This window comes from Lissotriton vulgaris, chromosome 2_1 (genome assembly GCF_964263255.1).
Source record: "Lissotriton vulgaris chromosome 2_1, aLisVul1.2, whole genome shotgun sequence".
Taxonomy (NCBI): Eukaryota; Metazoa; Chordata; class Amphibia; order Caudata; family Salamandridae; genus Lissotriton; species Lissotriton vulgaris.
The window spans coordinates 944,778,193-944,794,952 of NC_141687.1; the positions used below are offsets into that span (position 1 = coordinate 944,778,193).

Consider the following 16,760-nt stretch of genomic DNA (forward strand, 5'->3'; position numbering starts at 1 on the left):
CGTGCATCTTGTGAATCTCATTCTGAGATGCCTGTACTTGCAGCTTATTCTGACTATATAATAAATCTTTGAAAGCTAGAAGTTGTCTGTGATCTTTCGGAGCGGAGTCCTTTATTGGGTGAACTAACTTGGTAAGAGATGCACTTTCTTCCCTCAATGACAGGCAACAAAGGTTCAGTCGACCAGATCGGGGTTTAGATCAATAGTGATAAGGTATCGATCAAAATCTCGCCCTTCCAGTTGGTAGCTATAGAGGATGGTTGCCTTCTTGAGGAAGGTGACCTAGGCCAGGTTAGATTACCCCAAGGCCCCTAGAGACCGATGATCAGAAGAACCGCCCGCCGAAGAAGGTCCGGATGACGTGAGACAGAAAAGCAGCAGTATCGGTCGAGAGTGAGTATAAAGGGTCATGCGTGTAAGATTGCGGTGTTTTTGTATTGTATCTATGTTGTAATGTCTGGCGGAGTTGAATGCCTGTAGAGTGACTGTGGAACAGGTTGTGAGCGCGCGCAACCGGTGGAAATCTTAAGTTCAAAGAGAGCTTAAGTGGTTCGGGTGTATCGGACATCCAGAGTAATTGTCAACCAGAGTAAAGGGGGTCATGAGGTACCATTGATCGCCCGCAGGACCGAGATAGGGGGAACGAAAGAGTGAGTGCGTGAGTAACGGACGCTGGTCGGAAGTTACTGTGTGTGTAAGCAACCTATCAGAGGGACGATAGACATTTCGTCAGTTGTGTTGGCAATTACAGATAGACTGTGGACGTACAGTCGAGGGAAGTGACCGCTTGGTCGGAAGTAGTCATTTTTCGGAGTATGAATGAGACGCATGCATGACCGGGAGAAGAGCGGACAAAGGAGGGGTGCTGCTGCGAAGCGGAGATGAGTGACGTCACAAAGTGCCGCGCTGGGATTGGCCGGCCGGAGAAAGACCGCGCTGCGATAGGCCAGCTAGCAAAGCCGCGCTAGGATTGGTGGATTGTCATCAGGAAGTAAACAGAGTATTGAGGCTGGAATTTGTGCGTATAATCATGAAGTGTTTTAAATGGTTAAGAGCGGCTTTTAAGAAAGAGAGGCGGGGATCTTATGAAGGGGAAGAAGCCCCGCCGGAGGGTACGCCAGCTCGTTATATGGCGGAAAATGTTGGGTTGCATACAATTTTGTGGATTACAGAGTGGAGTAAGATTACAGAAGGAAATGAGGAACTGACGTTTCCGAAGTACGGGACGTTCAGATTAGAGGTGCTACACCGATTAAAAGCAGTTATGACCGCAACGAGACCCTTGCCTAGACCAACCCAGTTTTAAGCTCTCAATGCATGGATTAGGGCAGCGCACGAGAAGAACTTGAATAGACGACAGGAAAGAGTGAAACGATCGGTAAGAGCAGTGCAGGATGCCAAGTGGGATGCAGATGCTAAAAGATGGAGAGTGCATAACATGGAAGTAAATAAATTGTACCCAGTGTTAGAGGTGCCCGAAAACAAAAGCCCCCTAGAAGAAGATGATGAGAGCGAAACAGAGGACAGCCTGATAAACAGATTATTGACAGATAGGCCACCCCCGTATAACAGAGCGGGGGGAGAAGGCGAGCATAGCGAAAGGGAGGGGGGCAACGTAGGAGAGAATGGACTGCTTCCCAGTTCAGATTGGGATCCCGCTGCAAAGAAAGAATTGTCACAGCCTAGTCCGATGCAGCAGGTAGTGGGGAGGTTTGTGGTACAAAGAGTGCCGGAAACGGAGTGTGCCACATCCTATGCACTGCCCGATGCCCTACAAGTACCTGTTACCATAGGTCCTATAGTATCGATTTATGACCCAGAAAGAGCTAGAGGAGAGGAACGGGTACGGAGGGACAGAGAAAGAGCAGAAATGGCAAGGAGGAACGATACGATCAATTCCCCAAGTCAGATGCCGATACCAAGAGAGTGGAGCACCCCGGTACACACAGCAGAGGACCCAGGGGGGGATCCTGGGGGCCATAGATGGCCAATGGATATGAGGGGATCCGGACGAAAATCCTTTCAGGAGCTAAACGAGTACATGAAGAAGTGGGATGAGGCAGTCGAGGCTCACAAGAGCATCATAGCTGCGGAAGCTGAAAGGGAAAGCCAGGATAGCGGAGCCCGGACTCACTGCGGGGCTGGGGAGAGCAGCCCGGAGTGTGACGGGAGGGAGAAGGTCAGTAGGGGAGTCACCCACTGGGCCCGGAGTGGAGGTAGAACAAACCTGGAAAACGGGGGCCCCGAGAGTGGGGGGGTGTCCCGCCCAATACCCAGTGAAGGAGAGAGGAGAACGCAAGAGTACAGAAACAGCTTTAAGTGTACCCACTGTGTGCCCGGCACCACAGATCAGAATGGGAGTTGTGAGAGGCCGCGCCACAGTCCCTGTGATGACGGACATGAGCGCAGTCCAGGGAATATGGGCAACCAAGAAGGATCATATCAGATACTGAGTGATACTAGACAGAGAGAGGATGGCGACCGGAGGGAGAATAGCAGAGAGTCCTACTGTGAAAAGAGAGAAGAAAGAGAGAATGGGCAGAGTAAGATTGGGGGTAACAGGCCCGTGTTCCATCACATTCCAAGATCGGATGGCCGAGCATGGGACCTGGAAAGATGGGAGCAAGGGAGAACACTCCTTAACTCTCCCGAACCCAAACGTAGGGCCCGAAGTTGGGATGGGAGAGAAATGTGTGAACCCCCTTCGAAAGACATATTGCGAGCTGAGATAAAGGCCAAGAGACTCGATGTCGCCAGCTTAAAGTCAGATCTGGATGACATGGTAGACGGTACCCTGCCTTTGGAAAGAATGGAAATGTATGAGCAGGATGAAATACTGTTCATGGCAAAGGACGTTACCCGAAAGGCGAGAACAATCCATGAGAAGTTAGTCGAGCTAGCAGGCAAATACATGGTGGACCTGTCAAGGACCAAGGCATTACAGGGGAACCACAGGCTACATTATTCTGATCGAGACCTAGATGAGAGGAGAACAATAGGATTGAAAACACACATAAGGGAATTAATCACTGGGATAAGGACGTGGAGGGCACTAGATAAATGGGAAGAGAGGTGGTCCAAGAAGGGGACCGTCAGGAGGAGCATACTTGGTATGACTCCAGGAGGACTGCAAAGAGTAGAGACGTACCCTTTGCGTGAAGTTTCAAATGGGAACTATGTACACGTCCCATGGAGTAGGGGAGATTTAGCTGCTTTTACCACTTCCTTCCCCAAATTACGGGAGAACCCAGTGGAGTGGTACAAGCAAGTTGAGAGATTCGTAAAAATCTCAAAGGTCCTATGGATAGATTTGAACACGCTGTTCGACATTGTAGTACCAGGAGATTTGTGGACAGCATGCAAGGTTAGCGCTGAGTGGCCCACAACAGAGCCAGAAAGGGATGCTAAGACTAATGGGCCGTCCGAGACCGTAATGGCAAAATACGAGAGAGTGATGACTTGGCTAAAAGACAAAGTGCCAATGCAAGACATAGATTGGGTCAAAATAGATCGAACTAGACAGGAACCCAAAGAGACAGTTCACGAATTCTATGAGAGATTGTTGAAGGCGTTTAAACAGTATAGCGGTCTGGATGTAATGGATCCAAAGGACATAGGGCAATTTGTGTCCAAATTCGTCCTGGGTTTGAGACCGGATATTAGTTTAATGATTCAGCAACACTTGATTTGTTGGCAAAATAAACCCTTAGATGAAATCCTGAGATATGCCAGGTACTGCTGCGATGAGATAGACTCCAAGGCAAAGAAACTAAAGGAGAAACTAATGGTGGTACAGATGCAGGCAGCCGGAAAGGGGGGACAGCAGCAACAGCAGCAAGGGACCGGTACTGGGGGAAAGAAACAGTATAGCCAGAACAAGGGCAATGAGGAGAACTCCACCTTCAGACCCAGAATAGACATAGCTGCCTTGAAGAAAACGACTCGGTGCCACCAGTGTAACGAGGTGGGGCATTGGAAACGCGAGTGTCCCTATAACGTTGAGATAGGAGAACAGGAGGTAGAAGAGGAAGAGGTCCAGAGTGCGCCTACAAGAGGGGTAACGCCATACCAGGGAAAGGTGCTCAAAGGGGGGGGGTCCTCCTCCCCGAGCCCAGTTCCCTCAGCCCCCCCGAGTAGGGACTATGGGTAAGACATATAGACAGATGCCCCTGTTTGTAGGTGGAGAGGAGTGCTATTATGTGGACCCACTAACTGGGCAGAGAGTGGAAAGGGAAGACTGCACCCTCGGGGCAGCTTTGGAGGTGGACCAGAGGGGACCCTATGTTGAGGCCGAAGTGGCGGGGTTCCCAACGACATTCCTAGTGGACACAGGAGCCACTCGATCCACGATCAGATCCGCCGCAGTTCCAGGCCTGCCCATGTCTGGGGAGACCATACAAGTGGTGGGGGTCGCTAACAGGAGAATGACCAGCCCGCTGACTGAGCCCGTGCAGGTGAAAATAGGGAAGTACAGCGATGAGCACCAGTTTGTGGTTTGCGATTCTAGCCCTGTATGTCTGCTAGGAAGAGACCTCTTGTGCAAATTAAATTGCACCATATACTGCACACCGCAAGGAGTGGAGGTATTGACTGATGACGACGATGCTGACTTCAAAGTCGCAAATTCAAGAATCTGTGTGGAGCTGTACCCCACTCTGACTGTAGACGAGCTCCCCTGGGATCTGAGAGAGACAGTGGCTCCGGAAGTGTGGGATTTTACCGGGGAAGAGATTGGACTGGTCAAGGGAGTAGACCCAGTGAAAATTGTAGTGAAACCACATGCTGAGTTTCCGAGAACACCCCAATATAAATTGACTCCAGAAACAATTGCAGGTATAAAGCCCGTGATTGAGTCCATGATTAAGCAGGGGATACTGAAAGAAATCGTGGGTAGTCCATGTAACTCCCCGATTATGGGTCTGCAGAAACCAAATGGGAAATTCCGGATAGTGCAGGACCTCCGAAAGATTAATAATATTGTTGTTTCATGCTGTCCAGTGGTACCAAATCCATCAGTGAAACTGTTTCAGATTCCATTCCAAGCTGAGTGGTTCACTGTGATTGATCTTTGTCAGGCTTTCTTTTCGATCCCTTTGGACGAAGAAAGCCATTTTCTTTTCGCATTTAAGCTGGAAGGTCGCGTCCTAACATGGTGTCGTATTCCTCAGGGGTATACAGAGAGCCCATCGATCTTCAACCAGCTTCTGAAGAAAAATCTTGAAAGTCTAGTACTGCCCCAGAGGTCAGTTCTGGTCCAGTACATAGATGACCTCCTTGTGGCGTCAGAAACAGAGGAAGCTTGCAGGGAGGACTCCATTGCTTTGCTAAATCACCTAGCTGCAAATGGGCACAAGGTGTCCCCGGGAAAATTGCAGTACTGCCTGACAGAAGTGCAGTACCTGGGACACAGAATTGAGAAAGGCAAACGAAAAGTGTCCCCAGACAGGATAGAGGCCATCATGAAGATGAATGCGCCTAAAACACAGAGAGAAGTCAGGATGTTCCTAGGGATGGTGGGATATTGCCGACAGTGGATTGCAAACTTTTCATTGAAGGCAAAGCCCTTGCAAAAACTGACGCACAAGGAGGTGAGCGATCCGGTACCATGGGACAAAGACTGTTTGATGGCGTTCCTACAGCTGAGAGAGGACTTGTGTCGTGCTCCGGCTCTGGGAATGCCGGATTACGATAAACCATTCTTGCTCTACTGTTGTGAGAGAGAGGGTTGTGCGCTGTCTGTGTTGGTCCAAATTCATGGGAATGCCCGTAGACCAGTTGCCTACTTCTCAGCTACGTTAGATCCAGTAGCTGCAGCGTTGCCCGGATGTCTCAAATCCGTTGCCGCAACCGGTGTCAGTATTGAGAGATGTGAGAATATCGTTATGGGGCACCCGTTAGAGGTATACGTGCCCCATTCCGTTGAACTGTTAATGACCAGGACCAAAACACAGCATCTGACCAACAGTAGGCTCACGCGCTATGAGCAAGTCATACTTGCTGCAGAGAACGTGACCCTCAGGAGATGCTCTGTTTTGAACCCTGCCACCTTGATGCCACTCCCAAATGACATAGATGATGATGAATGTACAGACCATGACTGCCTCGATGTGACTGAACTATGCACCAAACCTAGACCCGACATCGTGAATGAGCCACTGACTGACCCAGATGAAATTTTCTTTGTCGATGGCTCATGTGTAAGAGACGAAGTTGGGCAGTTGAGAGCAGCCTACGCTGTTTGTACCATTACTGGAGTTGTGGAAGCTGGATGCCTAGAAGGAGTACACTCCGCTCAGGTAGCCGAGATCATTGCCTTAACGCGTGCCTGCCTGGCAAGCAACCAGATTCGAGTCACCATATACACCGACAGCCAATATGGTTACGGGGTAGTTCACGATTACGGGCAGTTGTGGTCTCAAAGAGGTTTCATGACTTCTTCAGGCTCTCCCATTCGCAATGGAGAGTTTGTGCGCTTGTTGTTAGAGGCGCTGCAATGTCCAGCAGGTATCGCAGTTGTGAAATGCACCGCACATACCAGAAACATGGACTTCGTGTCACAAGGCAATAGATATGCCGACGAAGTCGCACGGTATTGTGCGGAACAAGGGTACTCTTTCACAGAGGTGGAAGTGGGTGGAATAAATGTAAGAACTGAATTAGCTATGATACTGGAAACTGTTGACTCTTGGGACGAACTGAAGTGCATGCAAGAAAATGCTCCTGACTTTGAAAAAGAAACATGCGAAAAGGCAGGATGTGTGGTGGGTGAGGCCCATTTCTGGGTCACAGCAGATGGCAGAGCAGTGCTGCCCAATGAGATGGTGAGCCCAATGGCCAGACAAATACATGGTCCTGTACACTTAGGAAGAGACGCTATGCTGAGAGTGTTTAGGCAGACCTGGTACAATCCTAAGTTCAGAGTAGCAGTCGAAGCAGTGTGCCAGCGTTGTGTGACCTGTCAGCAGTTGAATGTAGGGAAGAAGACCCCAGTTGCACTGAGCCACATTGGGAGGTCAGGGGGTCCATTCAACCGCATGCAGTTGGATTTCATCGAATTGCCGAGGTGCAACCGCCTCCGTTATGTTCTGGTGGTTGTTTGCGTATTCTCCAGATGGGTTGAGGCATACCCTACACGTAGGTGCGACACCCTCACAGTAGCCAAGTTACTGCTTAGGGAGCTCATTCCGCGCTTCGGGGTGCCGGCCTCTTTGGAATCAGATAGGGGAACGCATTTCAACAGCTCGCTTGTGAAAATGATTTGTGCGGCTCTGAACATAGATCAGAAATTGCATTGCAGTTACCGACCAGAAGCCTCAGGAATTGTGGAGCAGATCAATAGTACTATAAAGGCCAGAATTGCAAAAGTGTGTTCATCAACATCCCTGAGTTGGCCTGACGCTCTGCCATTGGTCCTTATGAGCCTCCGTAGTACCCCGGATAGAAGGACGGGGCTGTCACCTCATGAGGTGTTGATGGGGAGAGCAATGAGGTTGCCATCTGTCCCAACTGCCGCACTGTTAAATATCACAGATGATATGATCCTGGACTATTGTAAGGGGCTATCTGACGCCATTCATTCTGTGTCCCTTCAGGTGCAGGCTGCCGAAGTTCCGTCGTGCCAGGACCTGTGCCACGACCTGTGTCCTGGCGACTGGGTGCTTGTGCGAAAGCACGTGAGGAGTAGCTGCCTGGATGTTCGTTGGCGTGGGCCCTTCCAGATCATCCTGATCACGAACACTGCTGTGAAGGTGGGAGGCCTGCCCAATTGGATCCACGCGTCGCATACGCGGAGGGTCCCAGCACCTCTGGAAGAAACAGCTCCTCTCTCGGATAGACGTCCAGCTGAGGACCGAGAAGCCATAGAGGGGGCTAGCCAAGCTGTAGAGGTGCCAGCAGAAGCAGGGAACGAGTCTGACCACGCTGAAGACGGTCAGTACAACAGCGAAACAGACGGCGCTACTGAGGGAGAAAGTAGCTGGGAGTACGAGTCAGAGACTGACCAGTCTGACAGAGAGTGTGAACAGACAAGAAGGAGAAGGAGTAGAAGGGTACGAGGAGAAGCTCATTGGCCACAAAGAAGGAGCTCTAGCCTGAGGTCAACTCCAGAGAGAACCCTTCCTCCGATATCAGAGGATCCAGACCCGGAAGAAGGTGCTCAGGGCGCTGAAGCACCGGACTTGAGAAGGTCAAGAAGAGTGCGTGTGCCTAACCGAAGATACTCCACCCCTGAGTGGACATATCTGGCGACAAATGTCTTTGGAACAGAAAACAGAGAGGATACGAGCGGTGGTGGTGTCCAGTTCTGAGCCCATCGTCACAGTGGAAATACGACTGTTAGTACCCGGAGTCGAACAAGAAGGGTCACTAACTTTCATGCTCCCCAGACCTCCCCGCCTCAGCAAGTTAAGGCACATGTTTTTCACAGAATTGCAATTCCCCGACTTTGGTACAAAGATAACAAGCCATGAAGAGCACAATCTTCGTTTGGAAATATTGAACTATGCTGTCGAAGCTGCAGGCACAAGCCTGATTGTAGATGCTTAGAGACTTTGTAAATAAGCGAGAAGAAAAAGAAGATTACCTAGCGCCCAGGAAGCAGAGAATCTTAGGGACCTTCCTTTGAGTTGACGGAGAAGGGCTAGGGTTGTCTGTATTGAACTGTTAAAGGACTTTTGCGAAGAAGGTTGTCAGCCTCCAGTTGTGTGGTTCTAAGGACAAAAGGAATAAAAGAGACTGTAAAGGAACGAGAAGAAAAGAACTTTGTGCTGAGATACGAGAGAGCCATACTGTCGGATGAGATGGAGGCCGGCACCCAGAACCGCAGAGCCAAATGTATAATAGGCACACTAATAGTAGGAGTGATAATATTAATAGTTTTAGTAGTCACAGTTTCTTATGTAAAGGGACATGAGGAAGAGGCAAAGGTAACCGATGTGAAATCTGTAGTGACACCTAAACCCACTGATGCAGGTGAGAAAGAGGTAAACATACAGGACAAGGCGTTATTAGCTGCAGAAGCTCGCAGGTTACACGTAGATGAGTCCCAAGGCGACTTTAGGTCAAATGCTTATGCTAAACTTTTATATGAATACGTGGATGCCATGGAGGTTAAGGACTGCTATGTCTGCATGCAGTTGCCGGCGTCTGTAGATGAAGGCATTCGATATCATCACCTCCCGCTGACATATGGCATTACATGTAGCTTATTGCTTAGTATATTTTATGGGAGAGATAGTTTTGAATACTATTTCTCCAATTATGACTCAGTGTTGCCAGAAGTCCCAAATTATAAGCAAATGAACAAATGGGACTACTGGAAGAGTGAAGACAGATTGGCAAAGTTTTTCATTCCTTGGATTACCTTAGATACTTCACATGCCCGCAGAAATAACCTGACATGCAAGGTGTCAGAAGTCGAGAAGAAGTTCATAGGGCAGGTGGATGATAGATACAGGAGACAAAAGATTTTGAAAAAATCAGGACAATGGAAAACAGATTGGACCGAGGAAGAGAAGGCACATAAAAGGAAGGGTAGTAGTGGTCCAATAGCTTTGGATAAAACACAGAGAGGAAAGTTATGTCTTCACCGAGCCAAAACGTATTATGAAAATGTATACGTGGGAGAAGTCAGCTGCGAACATGCTTTCAATTTAGAGTATTATACCAAAGATTTCCTGAAGGGAATGCAAGTGATTCCAAATGTATATTTTGTTTGTGGAAGAAATGCCTACGTGAGACTACCTGATAACTGGTATGGATCATGTTACCTGGCAATTATCTTCCCCAAAATATATCATGCCCAAGACTTAGAGATCATCGAGGGCAAGACATCAGCGAGAGGAAGGAGAGATATAGGAGACGCAGAAATGGTTGGAGATGTATTTGGAGCTGTGTTCCCTATGTTGGGACTAATACTTAATGATGTCAAGATTAGACGACTGGCAACAGTCGTAGACAGGTTGTCTGCCAGCACTGCTCAGTCCTTAATGCTGGTGGAGGGAGAGATGCAATCGATAAGGGCCATGGTTCTTCAGAACCGTCTTGCCTTAGACGTCCTGCTAGCAAAAGAGGGCGGAGTCTGTAAGGCTTTGAAGGTCCAGGAATGTTGCACCTACATTCCAGACAATTCAAAACCCCTTGAGAAAGTTATTAGAAACATAACTGATATTCACAAAGAGATCGAAGACCTGAGTAGAGAAAATGTTTGGGAGAAGGTGGGCCATGGAATGGGTGAAGCTGGAGGGTGGTTTGCCAACTTAGGAAAAAGCCTTGTGTGGTCTGTGTTGAAACCTATCATCATAATATTGATCTGTGTGATCATGTTGTGGGGATTGGTGAGGGCATTCAAATGGTACAGAGCCAGGAGAATTGAAAGAGCTCGGGAGGAACAGCTGCAGAGATTAGCGGCCATACAAGACAATCAGTACAGGAGCCTGAGGGCTCTGGAAACGCGGAAACGAGGTCCATTAGCGATTACTGCAGTTTAAATGTTAGTGATGACCCCGAGAGGTCATCAAAGGGGGGAACTGAGAGAGCGCAAACTGACCTGAATGTATAAGTATGTCACACTTACACGTAGTAAGCACAAGTCATGAGGAGAAATGCCATGAGTGCTGATAGTACCTGCATCTATATTCTGAAATGTGTAGTTAACTTAGAGATTTAAGTAGAAGTGGAACTAATGCAGAAATGTGTGAAAATATATGACTTTATTAGACGTGATTAATCCTGAATCCATGTCGTGTAGCTGCTAAAATGTAAGATGGCATGCGGTTAAACGTAGAACGTGGTAGGCCTCAGGGCCAGAGATGGAAGGGATGGGGAAGGTGTTTCCTTTCACGACATGGATTGCACTAATGTTTTAGTAATAACGATTAATGGGCCATGATTTATAGATGTGCTTACCGAATAATAGAATAAGAGTATTAACATGCTATTAATTAATGAAAGAGTTGAACGCTATAATCATTATGAGAAATGCTGTAGGCCTGAAATGTTTATAGACACTGATTTACACGTATTGGTCTGGGCCGAGAAATGTTGCAAACCTTTGTTGGAAGTCTATGAGAATTGGGATCTTGGCTGCAGACGCCTGTCTGCAAGGGAAGGGGGGATCCAATTATAAATGAAATGAATAGGGGTTTGTTCAGGAGCCGGCACAGACATGGAGGAGGGTTCCGGAATGTTTTAAGGGGTATCAGCGGGCCGGAGAAGAGTCTGAGAAGCAAGGTCAACTCTAACGCACGAGGCCCAACACAAAGCAGCATGGAAAAAGCCAGAAGCTACACCACGTGAGGGGCGTCTCACGAGGGGCGTCTCAAATGTTGTTGACTGTTTTGTATTAGGGACAGCACCCCTGGGTGGAGTTAGAGCAGATGCCTGAGGACCCTTTAGAGAGCGGATGGGTAGGCAGAGAGGGGCCTTGATTGGAGAACTGTAGGCTTTCACCAAGAGACTAAGAGTGGGTGACCTCCCTAGGAAGTCACTCACCGCTGACACCTTTTGACAGGTTGGGACTTTGTTAAGTAGGGATACCATCCAGAACAGGGTAGGGACAGCCTAACCTGTGTTTTTCCTCCAGCCTTAAATGACGGAGAGATCTCAATACGTGTCTATGCTGATAGCTTTGTTATTCCTAGAACTTGTACTCGTAGTCTTCTTTGCTCGTCTGAGGGTTTTCAGAGAGCACATGTATGTAGTTGGGCCCGTGTATCTTGTGAATCTCATTCTGAGATGCCTGTACTTGCAGCTTATTCTGACTATATAATAAATCTTTGAAAGCTAGAAGTTGTCTGTGATCTTTCGGAGCGGAGTCCTTTATTGGGTGAACTAACTTGGTAAGAGATGCACTTTCTTCCCTCAATGACAGGCAACAAAGGTTCAGTCGACCAGATCGGGGTTTAGATCAATAGTGATAAGGTATCGATCAAAATCTCGCCCTTCCAGAGGTTTAGCCAAAGGTCCAGTAGCACACAGCTTTCTCCCACCCAACAGAGCATATAACAGTTTTTCCAACCTGACTAGCTTCCTCATAGTCCCAAATAAAACCAGTTAGAGTAGAGTGAGATTTTCTTTTTTTACATGAGGAAACAACTGCAGTAATCAGTAGAATACATTTGTGTAAGCTCATTATTTTAATTGAATTGCTCATGCCACACCGCCCGCTATATACAAGTGTGCACACTCACATTTCATTACTTACACTGCAACAACCAGCAACATACAGGCCGCAGAGAGTACCAGAGTGGTCTTACAGCTGTAAACCCTCACCTGAATGATGCCGCCAGCCCCAGCGCCTGTGGGAAGGAGGTTGCCCAGCCAGGAGCTTCTGCATCCCCTCTCAGACACTCCGTGTTCCAGGAGTAGGGCTTAATGCCCAGCCTCTCTATGGCGGGGGCAGGGCCATTTTTCTTGACTCCTCCTCTTGCCATCTGTAGAGTTAAAAAAAAAAAAAAAGGTGTGCGACTATACAGCTTAGGTCCATTGCTACAACTTTCAGCCCACACTGGCAATGGGATCAATATCTCAGTATACCGCCAATCACAGTTTGGTGCACCCTCAGTTCAAACCAACGACAAGCAAGCTAGCAGTAAACGAACAGATGCGGAAAAAGACCCCCTGTTTGATCTCTTGCAACCTGCAGTTTCTCCCACCATTCTTAAGAAAAAATAATGTCTACATTATCAGGGTACATTCCTGAAATTTTAGGCTGGACAGACTAATGGCTTGGTGAGTTGAATAAAGAAGGATCCCAATAGCCCCCCACTCCCCTCTGGTCATGTTGGTCGGGCGACCTACTCCTACAAACATGGGAGCAGAGTTTCTGCCCTCATCTCTCAGGCTTATGATATCCAATAAGTAATTTACTGACCATATATATATATATATATATATATATATATATATATATATATATATATATATATATATATATATATATATATATACACATACACACACACACACATACATACATACACACATACATATATATACATACATACATACATACATATATTTATATATATATATACATATACATATATACATGCCAATCTTAGCACCCACTGACAAGATCCCTGAACATTGGGTTGATGCGGTTGGGGACCCAAGGGGGCGCTGGAAATCGGACATTGTGAACAAGCAGGTTTGGTGCTTCATTTTCATCATGCTTACATCACATCCCGCAAAATTTGGAACTTTCTTTTCCCCACGCTACACCTACCTGATTTTCGCAATGGGTTTTGGGAGTTGCAGTTCACATAGACCACGTGACCTGCAACAGGTGAGCTCCAGTACTAACTGCTGTTGGGGGCGGAGACTGTGAAGTATTTTTAAGTCGATGACCTGCACACATCTCTAACACTACTGGCGCTGAGAAAGGCAAATGGTGCCGAAATGCATTCGCCGTTGTTCAGTGACGAAATAAAGCTGCCCTCATGGTTTTCCCCTACTGTGGCCTCATCTCTTTCTTTGAAGGAGCTCACTTAGATATTTTGGCGTGGTGACCAGAGACGCGCTGTGAGGTCCCCGTATCTTCAAGTTGGTCTGGCTCTGCTGGTGTCTGCTGCAGCGGAATTTTCTTTGCTCCAAGGGATTGGAATAGCCAGAACCCACCCATTTGTTCCGGAGGAGAGAAAGTGGTGCAGGGGTCATTGACTTCGCATTGGGCTTTATTGGACTGCCAATTTTAGCCCCCGCTGACAAGATTCCTGAACTTTGGGTTGATGCGGTTGGGGACCCAAGGGGGAGCTGGAAATCGGACATTGTCAACAAGCAGGTTTGGTGCTTCATTTTCATTGTGCTTACATCACATCCTGCAAAATTTGGAACTTTCTTTTCCCCACGCTACACCTACCTGATTTTCGCAATAGATTTTGGGAGTTGCAGTTCACATAGACCACGTGACCTGCAACAGGTGAGCTCCAGTACTAACTGCTGTTGAGGGCGGAGACTGTGAAGTATTTTTAAGTCGATTTTGGGAGTTGCAGTTCACATAGACCACGTGACCTTCAACAGGTGAGCTCCAGTACTAACTGCTGTTGGGGGCGGAGACTGTGAAGTATTTTTAAGTCGATGACCTGCACACATCTCTAACACTGCTGGCGCTGAGGAAGGCAAATGGTGCCGAAATGCATTTGCCGTTGTTCAGTGACGAAATAAAGCTGCCCTCATGGTTTTCCCCTACTGTGGCCTCATCTCTTTCTTTGAAGGAGCTCACTTGGATACATATATACATATACATATATACATATATACACACACATACGTACATACACAAAAAAAAGCAGAGAACGCTGGGTAGTTTTCAAGTTTAGGTGAAAAGCAGCTCCAGTTAGTGCACTCTTAACACCAGCAACACTCTAAATTTGCTCACCTCAAATGTCTGCTTTTCTATCAAAGTCTTTAAGCATAGTATTAGCACAGTGCCATCCAAGCCGAGATAGAATGAGACAAAGTATTTTGCCATTTCTGCAGCAAAGTCTTTAAGCATAGGATTAGCGCAGTGCTATCCATGCTGATCTGTAAAATGCCTAAAGCCTTTTACCACTCCAGGCACAGTATTACAGCTTTGGAAAGGTAAAATACCATCCAAGCAAACCTGAAAAGAATAAAAGCAACCACTGTTTCGCTTTCATTAAAATTCTTCAGAGAGGTATAGCTTGGTCCAGACACAAGGGAGCACCCAGTATAAGTCAAAAAATACCCTTTCAGGCATAGAGGAATGCATAAATTATGCAAAAAAAAGAGAAGCAGAGAACTCTGGGTAGTTCTCAAGTTTGGGTGGAAAGCGGCTCCAGTTAGAGCACTGTCAACACCAGCGACACTCTAAATTTGATCATATATAACACCTCTGTCAAAGAGAATGGCGATGCACTCCTCCTCCACAGCGTCTTTTATTCAAAATAACACAGCAATCCAGATCCAATACGTGTACTCTGTCCCAACGCGTTTTGAACTCCCACAGTTCTTGATCACTGGCCATCTCTAGACACCCCAGAACTGCTGCGCTTATCAAGCCCCTCATTTGCATAATGTCAATTAAGCACCTGTGAGCATCATAGTAGATTTCTAAATGATGCATTATGGTGTTTTCTAAATTAAAAGTGAGATTGACTGTGTTCTGTGTTTAGGCTATTTCCAACTTACCTGCAGTATCATCTCATCCAAAGTTAGCCGGTTTAAGAGGTCGTCCACCCTCTCTTCCCAGGACAGGGACGGGTCCAAGAACGGGTACTGTTGAGCCAATGCATCCTTGGTGACCCAGAGCAGCAGGGCAGCGACGTGGAGCATGGCAACACCCTGCATCCTCTGGTCCTTTGGAACTCAGGCCCAAAGAGTGTCCAAGAACATCAGGTGCACAAAGTGGGAATGAAAGATGGAGACACTCCAATTCACTCTGTACTTAAGTGTCAAGAACTCTAGGCTTCAGAAAGGCGTGGCTTCATCAACAAAGTGTAACACAAATAGTTTTGATGCCATGGGACGTCTGATTAGCCTGAGAAAGAATTATTTGAGTTAGTATGCTGCTTATAAAAAAATACATTATTAGGTAACAATTCTTCAAATCTAAAATGGCATCGTAATTCTGTCACCAACGAAGGCAGTTCTTGGATATCAAGGACCAAAAACCCCAAAGTTGTTGGAAAGCGGGTGGGTTTTACATTTAAGAGGTGACTGACTTAGGATCCAGCAACCTGAGTATCTTATTGTGACTCTCACCTCATTCCATTATGGATCGGTTCTTTCAGCATTGGGAGTGCTTTGAAACAGGCTGAGTAGGTGCTATATAAACACAGAAGTTAAAATGTACACTATTCCACTGTACATTTCCACTTCATGTCCCTTCTCTTGACAGCTAGAGTAATTCCTTAAAGTGGGATGTGATTGCACAATAAACAAGCACTGGCAAAGCCAATAGGTCAGGCCTTGGAAAGCCTGTAGGTTTATTTTTAGTGCACAAAGTATGCAATAGACATTAAAAGTACTGTAAAGTAAAAATACTGCAATCTAAAGGGGGTGTGCATAGAAATAATAAATAAAAATAGCAGTGTCAATAGCTTTAGAACTGAAAGGGTCACTTCAGTCTCTGATGAGTTTAGACACTCAATAAATCATCATGCATACACAATATTCGACAAGTGTTTGTAAGATGAATCAAAAGAATAGAATACAAGTAGAAAAAAGAAAACATGCTGACTCCTAAACTTGGTGGCATATGCTTCCAATATAAAAATAAAATTAAACATAGTATTGTGTTGCTATCTTGCAACAGTATTGTACATAATGTATCACTGATTTAAAGTTCCATTGTAGCAGCCACATTTAGAAGCAACTTATTGGCCGTCTGGGAGCAGTTAAAACAATACACTATGCACATTACCATTCCAAAGTAGTCGCTCAATTAATATCCACTAGGCAGATGGCTTTGAATGCCGTTTTCTATAGTGCATCACTGTTGTACTTAGCCAATAAGGCCAAGATAATGCTTCAAAACAGGGTGATCAGCCTGAAAGGTAAAACAATGATACACTATACATAATACCATTCCAAGATGGCCGTCCAGTTTAGACATGGTGGCCGCACAGGATGCGGCCCACTGCAGATTAAATAAAGGGCAAGCAATGAGATTGGCAGGAAAGCCCGGTGAGCTGCAGGAAGCTATAAAAAAACTAGACCAAAAGACATGAAAAGGGACATTTAAATGGAAATGGGAAACTGGCAACCAGACCGGTCAATGAAGAGCTCCTATTTTCAGG

At 46.7% G+C, this 16,760-nt stretch overlaps 1 protein-coding gene across 4 annotated transcripts in view; it reads right to left on the bottom strand.

The window, feature by feature from the left end:
- LOC147731446 (uncharacterized) overlaps positions 1-16,760 on the bottom strand; it is a 170,003-nt gene that overhangs the window by 114,137 nt on the left and 39,106 nt on the right. For all 4 annotated transcript variants that reach the window (XM_086956486.1, XM_086956488.1, XM_086956489.1 and 1 more), the window contains 2 exons: positions 15,151-15,499; positions 12,271-12,431 (listed from right to left, as the gene is read on the bottom strand). In XM_086956486.1, coding sequence (XP_086812612.1) covers positions 12,271-12,431; positions 15,151-15,309 — 320 coding nt within the window. In that variant the 5' untranslated portion in view covers positions 15,310-15,499. The remainder of the gene's footprint in view (positions 1-12,270; positions 12,432-15,150; positions 15,500-16,760) is intronic.